The 16417-nt window shown below is 40.1% G+C and overlaps 1 protein-coding gene across 5 annotated transcripts in view; it reads left to right on the top strand.

Moving 5' to 3' along the window:
• CDH8 (cadherin 8) overlaps positions 1 to 16417 on the top strand; it is a 236779-nt gene that overhangs the window by 5051 nt on the left and 215311 nt on the right. For all 5 annotated transcript variants that reach the window (XM_081016514.1, XM_081016515.1, XM_081016513.1 and 2 more), the window contains exon 2: positions 14689 to 15136. In XM_081016514.1, the coding sequence (XP_080872640.1) occupies positions 14882 to 15136 (255 nt within the window). In that variant the 5' untranslated portion in view covers positions 14689 to 14881. The remainder of the gene's footprint in view (positions 1 to 14688; positions 15137 to 16417) is intronic.

Below are 16417 nucleotides of genomic sequence, written 5' to 3'. Positions count from 1 at the left end.
ACCAGGTAGCCAACTGGACACATAGTTTAACTTCAAATTCTCCCAAGCTTGGAAATACTGGATAGAAACTGAAAACAAGAAGTCAAACATGCACCTAACATCCCTTCAGATATTTTCCACAGTTAGCTGAAGGATTTGGGAAGACCAGTTTAAAAGCAGAGGTAACAGCTCCTCTGTTTGCACCAGTGGCTAATCCAGTTGTTAGCAATTTCACGGCAATACACCATAGCAGAGTAGTTGGTGACTCAGGGTGTTAAATTTCCAGAATTCTTCCCCTCTCAGCATTTCTAATGAATAAGAAAAACTCTAAATGTCCATGCAATTGGCAGCGCAAATGGTGAGAATGGGATTTCACCCAGGATGTAGAATCTCTGTCCTGATGATGGAGCATCTTCTCTGTTCCTCCATCAGTTTATCTACAGACCCATATAAATACTTATTCCACCACTTCAGAGATTTTCAAGCATGACCACTCCAGTACTTCTTTGTTGATTGATCAGCATTCATAGCAAGGGTTTTGAATTTCATGGGAGAAAGAAGCATACAAATGTTTGTTTTGTGTGTTTCCTTGTTTAGTATCTAAGTTGGTATACTGGGATCAAAGGTTCAGCCTCCTGGTGTTTAAATCTTAATCCTTGGGAATGCCTGATAATCTAATTTCAATTTAGCTGATATGGTTCTGTTTATTTGGTTTTGGTTCTGGTTATTGTGTGTGTAGAAATCTTACTGTCAGCAGTGAGCAATAATATACCCACATGCTAATTTTGTCTTGCATTTTGCGTCCAGCAGTAACCACACAGGTTCCTTCCATAGCCTACAATAAGGTTATGAAAGCAACACCATTCTTTTGCTGTTTGTAAAATGTGCAGTTTTAAGAGCAATAGCATTTAGATTATGGATAGTGTTGGAACATGCAAATACACATGCATGACAATGCAGAGCAGTTTGGTAAATCTCATAAATCTTTTCATGATTTCTTTGTTTGGAAACCATCCTTCATCGGTCCTTAAATCTCAGTCTTGACAGACTGAGATTTGGGATGTGGAAACTGGAAAGTTTCCAGAACTACAGAATGTGACCTCTGAAGATGCAGGTATAACAAGGGAGAGAAAATGAGATCAACCTGGCAACTGTAGAAGGTCAGAAACAGAAATGAGTTCAAGACATGTCATTTAGGATGTAAACCTTCCCAGTTTACGGCCTGATCCCCCAAAGCAGTTTTATACTAAAGTACTTCAAATGAAGCTGGCTGGAACCCATTTGCATAACCTTTAGAGTGGAGACCAGATTTTGCACAAATTCAAGCATATGTGTTTCACTGTGATATTTTCAAGCTTTGTTTTTGAAAACCACCTGCTTTTACAAACACATCCTTAAACCCTAACTGCTCAAGGCAACAATGTTCAGAATCTACTTGCTACACTCAGGATATTTATATAGCATACTATCCTGCTAGTAATCCACATCCAATAGCATCCATAATGTGGGGGGGGGGGCAGTTTGTAGGTCAGTGCAGAGCACAAACTTTGCATGTAAACGGTCCCTAACATTTCCAGGCAAGACTGGGAAGACTCCTGTAGAGCTACTGCCATTCAGTGTAGACAATACAAAGCTATGTGAACTAAAGGTATGACTTGGTATGAAATAGGTTCTTAAACTCCCAATGCCTAGGCAGATGTGAGGGACTGAATTGGGATAATGTAAATATCAGTCTTTGCTAATATGTTCAAGATGGATAAATGTTTTTACACATGCAATCACTTAAATTCTAGTAGCTCTAGATTAAAGCTTCCTTCAGATGTTCAAATGAAAGGGGGAGGAACAATTTTACTTTTGATGAAATTGACACTTTTCTGAAGTTGGGAATGGGTGGACCAACCTAAGTCCGATTTGAGTCAGTTTCACTCAATCATACATAGGTCGTGTTCCACCCTATTTCTTCGTGGGTGCATGAAAGAAGGCATGCAAAATCCAGATGTATATTGTGCACATTTTGTATGTATTCTTCCTGTAAACTGCACATTCTTCCCAGTGTTTTTCAAAGTATTTCCTCTAAAATGCACATTTTGCATGCATTTTGTTAATGTAAAAAAATTGTTAGAGTCAGGTCTATTTCTTCTTTTGAACATCTGAAAAAGGTGGGTGAGTAGTATTCTCTACATTGAAATGCAGCAATGAAATCCTGGTTAACTTTATCACTGAAAATCCAACCCTTGCATCTCAGTCCTAAAATTTATTCCACTGAGTTCATAGTAAGGCTGCATCAGATTGAAAATGTAAGCACCCTAAAGCCCATTGAAACACATTCAAAACATCATGCTTAATTCTACATTAGATTGTAGCATGTATCTCATTGATTTGGGTGACCCTCAACTTCTAGTATGATGAGAGGGCTGCAGAATTTAACAAGGCATCACATAAATCCTGCTTCCTTCACTGAACATGCCTCCAAGGCACTGGTTTAGGACAGCAGCTTTAGCTCCTAATTTGGTCTGCTGATACGTGATATTAGCTACATTTCTTTGATCTACCTAGAATGCTCCCAACAGGATTTCCCAGGAGCTTCTACGAGTATCTTTGTCAAGATTTCCTTCCCATGATGCAACCATTGAAATAAATTCCATGTATGCACTCAGAAAGATTAATCCCCTCTTAACATCTTGATTTCAGACTCTGTCTTGTTACAAAGGAAGGCTGTTGATGCTTCTTCCGTTAATTATGCACATGACAGGTAATGCTGTCTGAAGACAAAAATCAAGGCTGAGACAACAATGCTTCGTGCCATGTCTCAGCAGATGACAGGGGGAAATGATAATAAAACATTATATATATGGCCTCCATTAATATTTAAGCAATTTTCCTGAAGAACAGGACAAGCACACTCAAGCTGATAAAGCAGAAGTGATAAGTGGAGCTTAAGGTGTTGACTGGTTAACACCTTCTTCTCAGTAACAGGGCACTCCATTTGTCTTTAACGTGCTTGGCATAGCTTGCTTCCCATCCCTTGTCCTTTGAATTGATCTGAGAGTGTTTGGATTGTCTAATGCAACCCTCACCAAACCAAGCATGGGTCAGAGAGAGAATGAGAGTGTGTGAGAGAACAGATTGGCAGGAACCAGTTGAAACTTGCCTATGTGAAATGAAGAGGGCTGAAAGTAGGAATGGTGGAGGAATTTGATCCTGCTCACATTTAAGGGCCAACTTGCCCAATTTTCACTCTCAGAGGCAACTATGAGAAACCCAGCCATCCTTTGAAATGCACATTTATCTGAATTTTTCAATGCAGTTCTCTGGCCAAGTAATGTGTGCAAAACTGCTAAAGTGAGCATAAAAATGAACACAGTGGTGAAAACTATACAAAAAAAAATGAATTATATTAGAGGATTTTGCTTTGCAAACATGTGTATTAGGCAAATTTGTATACAGAAATGTGCATATTAGGACAAATTCTCACTAAAATCCTGATCAACTTTCACGGGGACATTTTCTTTTCCTTTCTTTCTTTTGAAAAAGAGATCTGAACTTAAGATTGAAAAGATGAGAAACCAACAGAAATAAAAAATGACAGATCTGTTAACTCCTACTTGTGGTAGAAGAGAAAGAGAAGGTATTTGGTTAAGAATCCTTCATTATTCTGTACATGAACAATACCAGCAGACAACTGATCGAAAGTGTCTGAGAGCTGGTTCTCTCTGCTTTTGACTCATTAGACAGCCTTAAACCAGAGAAGGTTTAATGTTTTTCAAGTACACACATAATGTACTTTTATGCATATTTAATCTATCCATGTAACAAACAGGTGTCTCTGCAAACTTAATTCACACCTGTTTGATTTGTGAGTGGAGGCAGAAAATAAAGAGACAAGAAAACCATAGTTGGAGTAAACTAAGGCTGTTTTTACCAATACAAAATGATCTGCACAGAATGAAAATGTGCAAGAATCTAATCACTTAACTGCTAAGCTTGATATAATGGATGAACCAATCCTGTATGTTGAAGGTGAGGTAGTCATATCTTGCCTACCCCAAACCCACCTGTTCAGGCAAGGAGGGGACCTTTTGGTGCATGCCCCCATGATGCAGCACAACTCCTTGTGAGAAGTTAGGGTCAACAGTGATCAATCTAGTGTAGCATCCTGTTCTCACAGTAGCCAACTAGATGCCTATGGGAAGCCAGCAAGCAGGATCCAAGGCCAAGAGCACTCACCCCTCCCATGGCTTCCAGGAACTGGTATTCAGACTGGTGCTGGGCAGTCTAATGTTTGTAGCCCAGAATATCCTGGTAGTGTCCTTGATGCTTTCTTCTTTGATTAAAAGGTTAGGCTCTTTCATTATTCCAAACCTGGCCACGCACACGCGCACACACACGTGCACACCCACACCCACACCCACACCCACACACCTCCATCAAATCTGGGACTGAAGAGCTGAAGAGGCTATTTATTATTATAATTCTTATATATCAGTATTGAGATTATAGGCATTCCACCGTTCCTCCAAGGAGCTCAACGTGGCGTTCATGAGTCTCCTTTTCACCATGACGGCCTCACAACAACCCTGAGAGATATGATGAGAGACGGTGACTGGCCTAAGGCCATGCAAAGAACTTCAAGGCTGAGTACTGACTTTAACCCTGATCTCCCAGGTCCTAGTCTACATAGTCTACTTAATATCCTTCTAGCACATTCCCCATTCTGGAAAGAAGAAACAGAAGTGAATAAGCTGGGCGAGGGGAATCATCTTTCTCCATAGATCTGGAATTTCATGTGAGCCCTTGTCAACAGACCTGTGTGGCACCTTTAAGACTAAGCAGTTCAGGTTGTGATCCTGTACATAATTAGAGAGTAATAGCCACAGAATTCAGCATGACTTGTTTCTGAGTGACGTACAGATTGTTTGGCATTTACCCACACTAACAAGTTGTGACAGCAATTCCAAGCCAATGTAAGGCAGGTGTTAAGCATTTTGACAACTGCAGTGTCTGCTGTTTCTTTGCAAAGGAGGAAGATAGGGTGAGAAGAGGAACAGGTAGAGGCCACACAACTTTTCTCTGATAAGAGAAGCTACTATGACAGCAGGGACCTTTTCTGAACCAACACAAAGAAAAACCACACCCTTTTCAGTTTGCGTAGATGCTAAGTATGTGCGCAACCACAGTGCTTAAGTGAGCAGTGGCTCACTTATAGGCTTCATTTGTGTTGACGTCCTTGCCCACTTGCTGATGCCCTGGGGGTGGAGATACTAAGACTCATCCTACGTTAGAATAGATCAAGGGCCATCAAAATAAGTTGATTGCTCTTAACTTAGAATTGCCTGGAAGAGCATGGTCTATGGTTTTAGAGGCACGCTTAGCTCACTTAACCTTGGGATCCTTTCCTAGAAGACTCAGGGCAGATAAAAGAAAGTACTTTTCACACAGTACATAGTTAACCTATGAAACTCGTTCCCACAGGAGGCAGTGATGGCCACCAACTTGGATGGCTTTAAAAGAAATTCACGGAGGAGAGAGCTATTAATGGCTGATAGCTGTGATGGCTATGCTGTGCCTCCACAACTTTAGGCAGCAATGCTTCTGAATAACAGTTGCTGGAAATCCAAGGAGGGCAGAATGTTATTGTACTCAAATCCTGCATGCTGATTTCCCACAGGCATCTGGTTGGCCATTGTGAGAATAGGATGCTGGACTCAATGGGCTATTGGTCTGATCCAGAAGGCTCTTTTTATGTTCCTATTAACTCTGACTTGGCATGAAGGAGAAATATGATTCAGTTCCCCTTTTAATTCTCAGACAAATATGTGAACTGAAACCCAGCCATCCTTTGAAATTTACACTTCTCTGAAATTTGCAATGCATTTCTTCAGCCAAGTAATGTGTACAAAACTGCATATAACAGTGAAAATGATTCAAAAATCCATTATATTTAAGGAAATTGCTGTGCATATGCTCTGTATATTTCACAAAATAAAATGCAAAACTACACTGGAATAAATTCACAATAAAACGCTGATGAATTTTCATGAGGTTTATTTTTTAATTATTATTTTTTTTGCAAATTTAGCCACTCCAAGGTAACTGCATGAAGCACACTTTCTGCGCTTAACACATGTTTGGGGCTTTTATGTTCAGTGATAAGTGATACAAAAACAAGGGTAATTTGTTATGGTGGCGTCATTTTTAAGTAAATAAAAACCACATCATTTTAACTCCTTTTTATCACTAACCAGCTCAAATATGTAGTGTGACCTACTTCCTTTAGTGATTCTTTGTCTTCACTTTTCCACTGACCCATGGGCTTTCTTAGCAAAGAGAGAAAGAAAGAAACATGTCAGTCTGTTAGAATGAGTAGTTTTCTTAAATGCTATTAAGGTACACATACACGCACACACACGCACGCACACACACACACTCTTCCCAAACCTGAGCTCGCTGAGTGTTTTAGTAGATAATTTCATACAAAATGTAGGGTCCAAAATATACTTGCAAGTAAAGGGGAAGTTGGACGATTTTTTTTTCACTGAGGAAAAAAAAAGACAACTCACAACCCATCAAGCTGAACGCAGGCCACCCAGCCATGGATTGTGGTTTACCAAGAGCTTGACAGCCCCTGCATTTCAAGTCCCAGATGAGTGGCAACAACAGGAGATGTACTGAGCCCACTGGGGCTGCTATACATGGTTGGTAACCTCCATGCAGTTTGGGGCATCACAGATTGTTTAGACCTGCTCTTGGTGAAGCTTTTTTCTTTCTTTCAGAATTATAGCTGTCTTACTCACTGTGAATGAGGAGCCCGGGAGTTTAATGAAAGAATGTTAGCATCTTTTGATAAGTGAAAATCACTATCCAGCTTTTGTAAAGCAAGATGCATGAAAAGTTTGGGAAAGGGACAGCATCCAAGTACTTGGAGAGATCAGGGATATGATTTTGATCCAAGTTTACAGTTTGTATTCAGAGAGGAAGAGGAGAGAAAAGTTAGTTATTTGGGTATGTGGGTGTTTGAGTGCATGCGTTATGCTTTCTTTTGAGAAAATGAAGGATTGCTGGTTGTGCAATCTGCTTATAGCTGCCCAGAGTGGCTGGGGAAACTCAGCCAGATGGGCGGGGTATAAATAAATTATTATTATTATTGGCGTATCTCTGCCTACACTGAAATCTTCCTTGCATACTTGTAATAACACTAAATATTGTAAATCTCTCATCCAGAGGTAGGAATGGATAAACCCGTCAATTTCATTTTCCCTCAATTACTCATTCTTCCAGTTTTTATTTCACCACTGTTCTGCACTGTTATTGTTGTTGTTGTTTTCCCCCGAAGTGAAAACTCATAAAGCTTTTTTAATTTAAAAAGTGCATTGCAAAATTCAGAGAAATGCAAGTTCTGAAAGATAGCATGTTTTGGATTGTGTATTGGTTCTCGTTAAAATGCAAGCCAAACCAAACTGATCCTATATCCCAGTCCAGAGGAAAGTAATGGTGCAATCTTATGCACATTTGCTGAAAAGCAACTTTCCACTGTGTTTATTTCGCTTGCTGAAAGTAAAATCTATTGGAAATGTTTGTAGCTAAATATGTTCTACTAACAATGGAGTTATCAGCATTTATTTATATAATCTTTCTCCCACTTTTCAGGCAGAAAAGAAAGAAAGCATCCTGAAGTGGCTTTATGTGACATCAAACAAAAATTCAATACAGTGCTGATGGTACATCAAGGGTATATAACCTAAGGCCCTCCAGAAATTATTGGAGGCCAATTCCCATCAGCCCCAGTCTGCATGTCCTATGGTCAGGAATGGTGGTACTGGCAGTGCAACAGCATCTGGAGAGCAGCATATTAGCCACTCCTGCTGTACATAAATGGAAATGAGGGACAGGCCCTGTCCTTAGGATTATTATTTTTAAAGGATAGATACAACATAGGCTACTGGAGAGGAGAGGTAGAGGAGGTGGTTGAGCTTGTGCCAGAATGAAATGGTGGTTTGTAAATAGGGACATAAGAAAAAATGGAATTGCTTCTCGTGTTAATGCAATGCTCCCAGATGCAAACCTCCTTCCCCTCGAATATACATACTAATGCACATTATCAGGGTAAATGCATTGCAGACAGAGAGAGAGAGAGAAAGTGTGTGTGTGTGTGTGAGAGAGAGAGAGAGAGAGAGAGAGAGAGAGAGAGAACGCAGGGAGGGAGGGAGGGAGAGGGTGGGAAGCACTAAATAATTATAATATTATTATTTCCCCAGCCACTCTGGGCGGCTTCCAACAAAATATTAAATTACAATAGTCCTTCAGAATTAAAAGCTTCCCTAAACAGGGCTACCTTCAGATGTCTTCTAAAAAGCTGGTAGTTGTGTTTTCCTTTGACATCAGGTGTGAGGGTGTTCCACAGGGCAGGCACCACTCTGAGAAGGCCCTCTGCTTAGTTCCCTGTAACTTGGCTTCTCGCAGCGAGGCCCTCGGCACTGGACCTCAGTGTCCGGGCAGAACGATGGAGGTGGAGACGGTCCTTCAGGTATACTGGGTTGAGGCCGTTTAGGGATTTAAAGGTCAACACCAACACTTTGAATTGTGCTTGGAAATAGAGTAAACATTTCTAAAATCTACAAACGTACTAAAATGCTGATGAATTTATACAAGGCCTTTAAAAGAAAAAGAAAACTTACAAACTGATGCAGAAATGTGTAATAGAAATCTCAAAAACAGAGAAAATGTGAGTTTTCTTTATCTCTCCTTAATTGGCTGTTGGATCAAAGTTCTTAGTTGTGGGGAGGGGGACAGAAAGAGAAGCAAGCTTCTCGGGCTGATAGCTGGGACCAACGTGGTCGTCTTCTTCGTCAGAGGTCCTTTGTCCTCTAGACACTGGCAAAAGTCAGCAAGTCTTTGAGCTCACTTGTGCAGTCTTATGGCAACTGGCAAAGCATGTAGGACAAGAAGTAATTTTTTTTTTTTTTAAATAATAATTAACATTTATATGCTACTTTAGTGTGAAAGCAAACAAACCTCAAAGACGATTACAAAAAAAGATAAAACAATCATAATTTTGATAAGAAAAATTAGCTACAGTAATTTCAAACTTTCAAAAAACATTTTTAGCAGGCACCAAAAAGAATACAGAGAAGTCACCTGCTTGATATCAGTAAGCAGGACATTCCAAAGTGTAGATCCTGCCATGCTATAATATCAAGTTCTTACAAATGTGGAACCGGTATTTTGTGGCACCTGTAATAGTACCAGCAAAGCAAAAGACACTGATTCCCACCACTGCATGGCAAGGAGCATGGAATTATTTGTTGCTCACCAACAAATCTTTAATTCCATCGACAAAGTTTAGCCAAGTGTTTTGTTTCTCTGTAAGCGATGCAAAGCTGGTATTTACCCCAACAAGAAGGGCAGGGAAGCGGACTGCTTTGGACGTGAAACACAAAAATACAGCTCTTTCTTGGAGAGCTTAGCCTACTTTTTAGATCCTTGCAGCAAGCAAAGGTAACAAGTAACAGGGGGGATGGCTTGAATAAAGAGTAAAGAGAGTTACTGTAATAAGCTCATGTAATTACCGGGAGATGGAATTCAGGTAGCTCCATTAAGGCAACTACCTGAATACATTTAAAGACCTGTGTTTGTACACATTAAATTAACAGGCTTCATTCAGGAGCGCTGCTGTGAACAAGGACCAGCAATCTGAAAGAGGACAACCTCTCTCTCTCTCTCTCTCTCTCTCTCTTTCTCTCTCTCTTTCTTTGTGTGTCTATGTGGGTTCTGGAATGCAGATCCTACAATGAGGGCAAATAGACCCCCTGTTCAAATTCTCAAGAAACAACTGCATCACGTAAGTGGTGCTGTTGCCAGTGTAACCAAATACCTGCAGCGGTGAATATAACGCTCAAAGAGGAATCAGGTTAAAGAACATACAGAGCAGCATGAAGCCAAAGGCAAACAGGAGCGTTGTTCGAAGACTGTGGAAAGTAAATGCACGGAAGAGTTGGGAAGGGAGGGGAATATATATATTGTTTCTTTGTTGGTGTCAGTGAGAAGATGGAGCAATCCAGTAATAACAAAAAAGAGGAAAGAAACAGGGAGAAGACTGCATTGTGCATCTGAGTTATAGCTAAGGGATTTTGAAATCCCATACCAAAGATATTCAAGGAAGAAGACAATCATTATCCAAAGAAAAACTAGTCAAGGGCAGAGCCTGCCCCCCTCAGTTACAGTCTCAGCCTCACTCCCTGCTTCAACTTTCACAAATCTATCCATCCCAGGTGCAAGGAACCTGTGCTCCTTTACATGTTGCTGGACTACTACTCCCATCAGCTGTGGCCAGCATGGTCAGTGGTTAGAGATAGTGGGAGTTGCAGTTCAGTAACATATGGAAGCACACAGGTTCTCCATCTTGCACTTTGGCTAGAGCGAGAAGGAAAATTAATAATGCTAGGATACTAACAGTGCTGTGCTATACATTTCTATGCAGAAATAAGTCTTGTTGTTTTCAATAGAGCTTGCTACCTGACAGTTTTACAGACTTAGGATGCTGAATATTCTGCAACATCTGAAGTTCCATGCTTATGCAGATCTTCAACAGAGTTATGAATATTCCCCAAACTGTGGATATTTTGTTAGTATCTATCTATTATCTATCTATCTATCTATATCTATCTATCTATCTATCTATCTATCTATCATCTATCTATCCATCAATCCATCCTGTTGTTGTTTTAAAAAAGAGATATAAAACCATCACAAATAAATCTTCAATCTGTTTAGAGATTTTTTGTATTTTAGAAAATCAAGTTAATGGTATATATACATACTTGATAAGAAGAGAAAAGAAATGCTAGGTTTGCTGTGATTTTGCATGTGAACAATTTGGCCTCCACTTTTCCAATTTCACACAACTTACATTTTGCATCACTTAATATTTTGCATTTATTTAGGATTGCCTTAGCATACATCAAATTGACAGGCTTAATTCAAGATCATTCATCTTGCAATGAATTAAGAACTATTCACCTGAATGAGGGTGATAGCTTTGGAGCCTTTGGGCCTGTGTGTGTGTGTGTTTCCATTCTAAGTATTGCTTTTATTAAAGGAAAAGCTAAACTGCCGCCAAAATGATGAAAGGGCCAAAGATAAACTGAATAAGGAATAAACGCCATTTATTGGAATTTTGAAGATTGCTCTTTTCTTCTTCTTTTACTTCTTTGCTATACACCAAGTTTGCCCAGCAACTAACAAATGGAAAATTGACTTCCTTTTCCAACAGTCAGTCTGAGTGTTGTTTCGGTCCTGACTTCATTCAAACAGAGCTTTCAAACAAAAATTTAAATTGTTTGCCTATGGTAATGTAATTTATTTCAATAAGATCAATGCTGCCGTGTTTGAAATGTAACAACAAATGTCTGTGAATCGACCTAAACCCATCTTAATGAATTGCTGGGGTCGGAGGGCTTATCTATTGCTTGTAATCACAAATGATCAACAAGGCAGCAATGAATGCAGAATGAAATTAAGAGCGGATTGCTCCTTAAGAAGGGACCATTTGTAAAAGGAGTCCTCAGCATATTCTGATGAGGATAAACCTTCACGTAACTCTGAAATCATTTCAACTGGAAGTTGTGATGTAAATCAATGCACTAGTGAGACAAAGAAGTTCCTAATTTGGCCAGGCATGCTGTGGTTTGAAAATTCATTTTAACAGGAATTTGAGGTGATTTTATATCCTTTTATTAAAAGGCTTTGGTTGCAGAAGGTACCCTAAGTTCAATTCTTATCAAGGCAGGGCTGGGGATGTTTCCTGCCTGAAATCATGGCATTATCACTGTAGACCATGGGTAGAGAAAATCAGACCTGGGAACTGAATGTTGTTCTACAGTATTCTCTATATGGTTCTTGAGACTCTCTGTAGGCCGTGCACCTGCTCAAGTCCACCCCTCACTGGACCTCCTTCACAGTCTACTCCAGTGCTTTTTGCCCAGCTGCGGTGTGTACTTGAGCTGTAATTGCTGGGTAAAAGAAGGAGGCAGAAGTGTGTGTGTGCATGTGTGTTTGTAGAGAAATCTCTCTGTGTGGCTAGAATGTAGCTGACTGTTCAAAGGTAAGAACTGCAGTCTAGTAACTTTAGCCTCTGGCTCCTCCCACTAGCATCATGCTGTCCTGAAAGGTTCACCATACTGGAATACAACCCTTGAGCTACAAGAGGGTTATGCTACCTTCCTAGTGTAGACAAAACTGAGTAAGATGAACCAACAGCATGATTCAGCTTAAAGCAGGTCCCTCTATTCCTAGGCTGTTTTGCATGTTAAACTGTTATTTATTAACTTTATTAATATTTACTAAAGATCTGTTGCAGTCTTTTCTTTTCATAGTGAGGTAACTGAATTTGCAGAAGAGTTTCAATGAAGTTAATAACTTCTTTCAATCCATTGCCCACCAATTTACTTTGACCCACAGGTATGATAGTGCAACGTTTGGAATTTATGCCAGAAATATCAGTGCAACTAAGTGCATTATATATGATCATATGCATTGTCTTAACTGCAGAAAATCAATGAGATGATGTCTATAAGAACACTTCATCATATTTCATTCTTTGCTTTTACCCCAGCATATTAAATGTGGATGTAAGAAAGCACTGTTGATTTCAAGCGAACCACCACATAATGTGCAAAATGGCGGGGGTGGGTGGTTAGTCACATTTAATTGACATTGGATTTAATGTGGCTTGCAGAATAATTTTATCTATGGTTAGTAGGACGGAAGTCACATGAGCCTCAATGGGATTTTCACCTATATTTTAGGATTGCAGTTCATCCACCACCACCTAACCACAGAAGGCAGACCCACCCAGAAGAGGGCCTTTAAAGACCTCAAAGAATACTCAGGTTCACATTTACAACTGCAGCCGTTAGAACATCCTGATCCTATGCTTTATAGTTTTAGTCTAATTCCATGAATCATACCCCAAAACACAATGGGAGACAGTATTGATCTTCCTATTTTTATTAAAAAAGTGGCTGGGGAAACCCAGCCAGGTGGGCAGACAACAACAAGAACAACAACAACAACAACAACTTGCAAGATACGTTCCTACAGGCCTACACCAGTCTACAAGCTGGTATACCATTTTCTCATCTGATTACAGTACCCAAGTAGTCTTCAAGGGCATATGACATGGAGAAAGAATCTGAGAATCTAAGACAAGGGGAGAGAACCATGTCAGCCTGAAGGATGCATTCCCTTCTAGACAACTTTCTGAGGGCCACATGCCAGTGGTTTCTAGGGCCAGAGGCAAAAGTGGGCAGAACAACAAATGCAAATCTTACCTTCGTAGAATTGGCTAGTTTATACACACTCATAAACCCTTCTGTATTATTATATGGCATTTTCACATCAGGCAAAAACTTTTAGGGTGTGAAGGAGTGCCTGCAAAGGGTGTGGCCTGGGGAAAAAATAGAGAACCAAGCAGAGAGAGATGGATGGCCACATTTAGCTCCCAGTCCTCAGGTTTCCCAATCTAAGGAATATTCCCTTAGGAGGAGTTACAGAACCCCCTTTCAGATGCCATTAGGAGTGCTATTCCCAGGTATGGTCAGCTCACTTAGTGCCGTCTACTAATATATCTCATCCAAAGTAGAGAGAACACAGAATTCACACACACTAAGTGATTTCTGCCAAATGGGTTTCTTGGCACTGATGCAAGGAAGCATCTACCTAATGTCAGGTTACGTTTGTAAGCATCTATTGAAATATGTCTTATGTCTCAATTCAGCCTAAAATAACACAGGAATCAAGTTAGGCTTAATGTGAAATCCATTTAAAACATGAATGTTGTTTCTTTTCCCTGTTGTGGTTGATGCCACTTTTGTGCCTGGCAGTACCAGCTTTTCCCACAGAGCTATTCTGAGATTGGATTCAATTGTGGCTAATGAATCTTGATGCATTAGCGATGGCTCAATGGGAACTTAATTGGACACTTCTGAGTTGAGAGAAATGAGTCTAAATCTCCTGTCAAATGTAGATTTTCCTTCTCCCTTTAAAAATAAGCACCTGAAGGAACACAGTGCTTGCAAAAATGTCAGAAGATCAGCAGTTCTGGTCAGCTAATTCCTGTTACCTTCCTTCTGTTTGAAGTGCAACAGCAGAGATTATTTAGTGTGCAATGCAAAGGTTAATTCTGTTGATGTTAAAGTTAGCTATCCAAGAGGGGGACAGGCAGAGGCTGATTTAGGGCAGCATGATGTAGTTAATTGAGCAGAACGGAAGGTGAGAGGCAGGGGGCATTGAATTTTGGCCTTGCACAGGGTGCCATTGGAATTTGAAAGACCAAAGTCCACCACTGGGGAAAGGTAGAGGTGTCACTTAGCAGCCAGAAAGGATAGCATGATCTTCACTGGGGTAGGGCATTTCCTGATGAGTCCCCCACCCCCATATGTTTTGATGACTGCCTCCCTGCTATGTACAAGGTGTGAAGCTTTTTAAAACAACAAACTCTTTCTCTTGTATGGAGCTAGAAACTTCAGATTGTGGGGAAACACAGAGATGGAGACCTGTTGATCTCCTACTGTAGATGTGTGAGGAACACATAAGAGTGGATTATACTTTCATGCAATAAAGAAAGCTCTTGCTCCTTAATTTTTGTTATGAGGGACAACACACATTACTAGCTAGTTCCTTGCTAACTTGATTTTCCTTTTAATTTTTCAGGAATCTCTGAAGGCAAGAAAGCCTAGACTTCTTTCTGCCATCAAGGCAATTCCTATTTATGTTTACTGTGCTCTAGACTCATGACGGAGCTGTAAGTAAATCTTCTTTGCCGCATGATGAATCGGATGACTATGATCTGGAAGAAAGCAAAATAATTGTTTCATTGTTGGTGCTGATTTGCTTAACGTGTGGAATGATGCCAGAAAGACTAACAGAAATGTTTATGGATACGTGGGCTCCATTAGTAATATTATGGATTACTGCATTCCCATCTATGTACATGGCTCCAATGAATCATTCTCACGTATTACTGAGTGGATCCAGCAGAGGACTAAATGAGCTAAGTGAAGAACAAAGAGTGTTGAACCGTTCCAAGAGGGGCTGGGTGTGGAATCAAATGTTTGTCCTGGAGGAGTTTTCTGGACCAGAACCTATATTAGTTGGCCGGGTAAGTCAATTTTCATATAACTTCAAAAAGACTGATGGCAAATGTTCATTTCTTTGGATTCTGCTATCAAACTGGCTACCTAATCCAATGATCTATGAATAACTTGACATGATACTGCTGGTTTAGCATATTATCTGGCATCTGACAAGCTTTCTGTATTTAGTAAGGGCTATGCTCATTGTATAATAGTGGCAATGTAACCATTATCATTGTTATTAGTTGTTGTTGCAATACTACATGAGGGCAAGGAGCTGAAAGTGCATGATTTGGCCTTGTTGTCATGGGCAAGATTACAGTGAATGTTGCCCACTCTCCATAAGTACTGCTATCATATGCATATATCTATATTGAGCAATCAGCACCACAGCACCCAGAAAACAGAAGGTGCACTGGGTCAGTCCCAACTTGCAGGACGATGAGGTAACCTCCTTCAGGTGTCATCAGCAGGGATGTTCAGCATAGATGAAAAGAGAAATAGGTTTCTGAAGGGTTTGGCAAAATTTTAGAAATGTTGTCCCTAGCCAGAGCAGATGGGGGAGGAATTTGGGTTCCACACAATATACTGGGCTGATGATGAAAGTAAAGCTCCCACCCCCAGAAGGATTGAACTGAAGTAGAATATTGGTGCAGGTACAGAGGAGAGTTATGTTGTTTCTGAGCCAGGATCGGAGCTGAGAGATCAAATGGATTAAGGCAGGGAACTGGGTAAGAAGGTCCAAATGTAAAAGGAGGTATCTTCTGATAATATTAAGTGGTAGTAGAATCCCTCCACCCATGCGAAATAAATAGATTTCAGTGTCAGAATAGCAATTTAATACTGCCTGTAATAATATAAATCTTCTGTTTTCATTGCTAATGATATGGAAACAGATTGTAACGTTCCCATGGAATCCAAGGACAAAATGAAAAAGAGTAAAATTAATAAAGAGTTAGGCAGAACACTATTGTCAATCACAACATAGAGAAACTATCAACTACTTAAGTTATCAGAAAGCCTTAGTAACCACAACAGAAACAGTCTGATCAGTGTAAACATTAGGTCTTGCATCTTTATGTGCCAAGAAGTCAGGTAGCTACCGACCGGTGAGCTTGATATTGATATCAGGGAAGATCCTAGGACAGATAATTCAACAGTCGGACTGTGAACATTTAGAAAAAGATGCTGTGATTACTAAGACCCAGCATGGGTATTTCAAAAATAAGTCATGCTAGACCAATCTGATTTCTTTTCTTTTTTGGGGATGAAATTAAAACTTGGTGGATCAGGGAAATGCTGTGGAC

This window comes from Podarcis pityusensis, assembly GCF_964106645.2.
Source record: "Podarcis pityusensis genome assembly, chromosome: 8".
NCBI lineage: Eukaryota > Metazoa > Chordata > Lepidosauria > Squamata > Lacertidae > Podarcis > Podarcis pityusensis.
The sequence above is the reverse complement of the archived record's forward strand: the minus strand, read 5'-3'. Positions and strand labels throughout refer to the sequence as shown.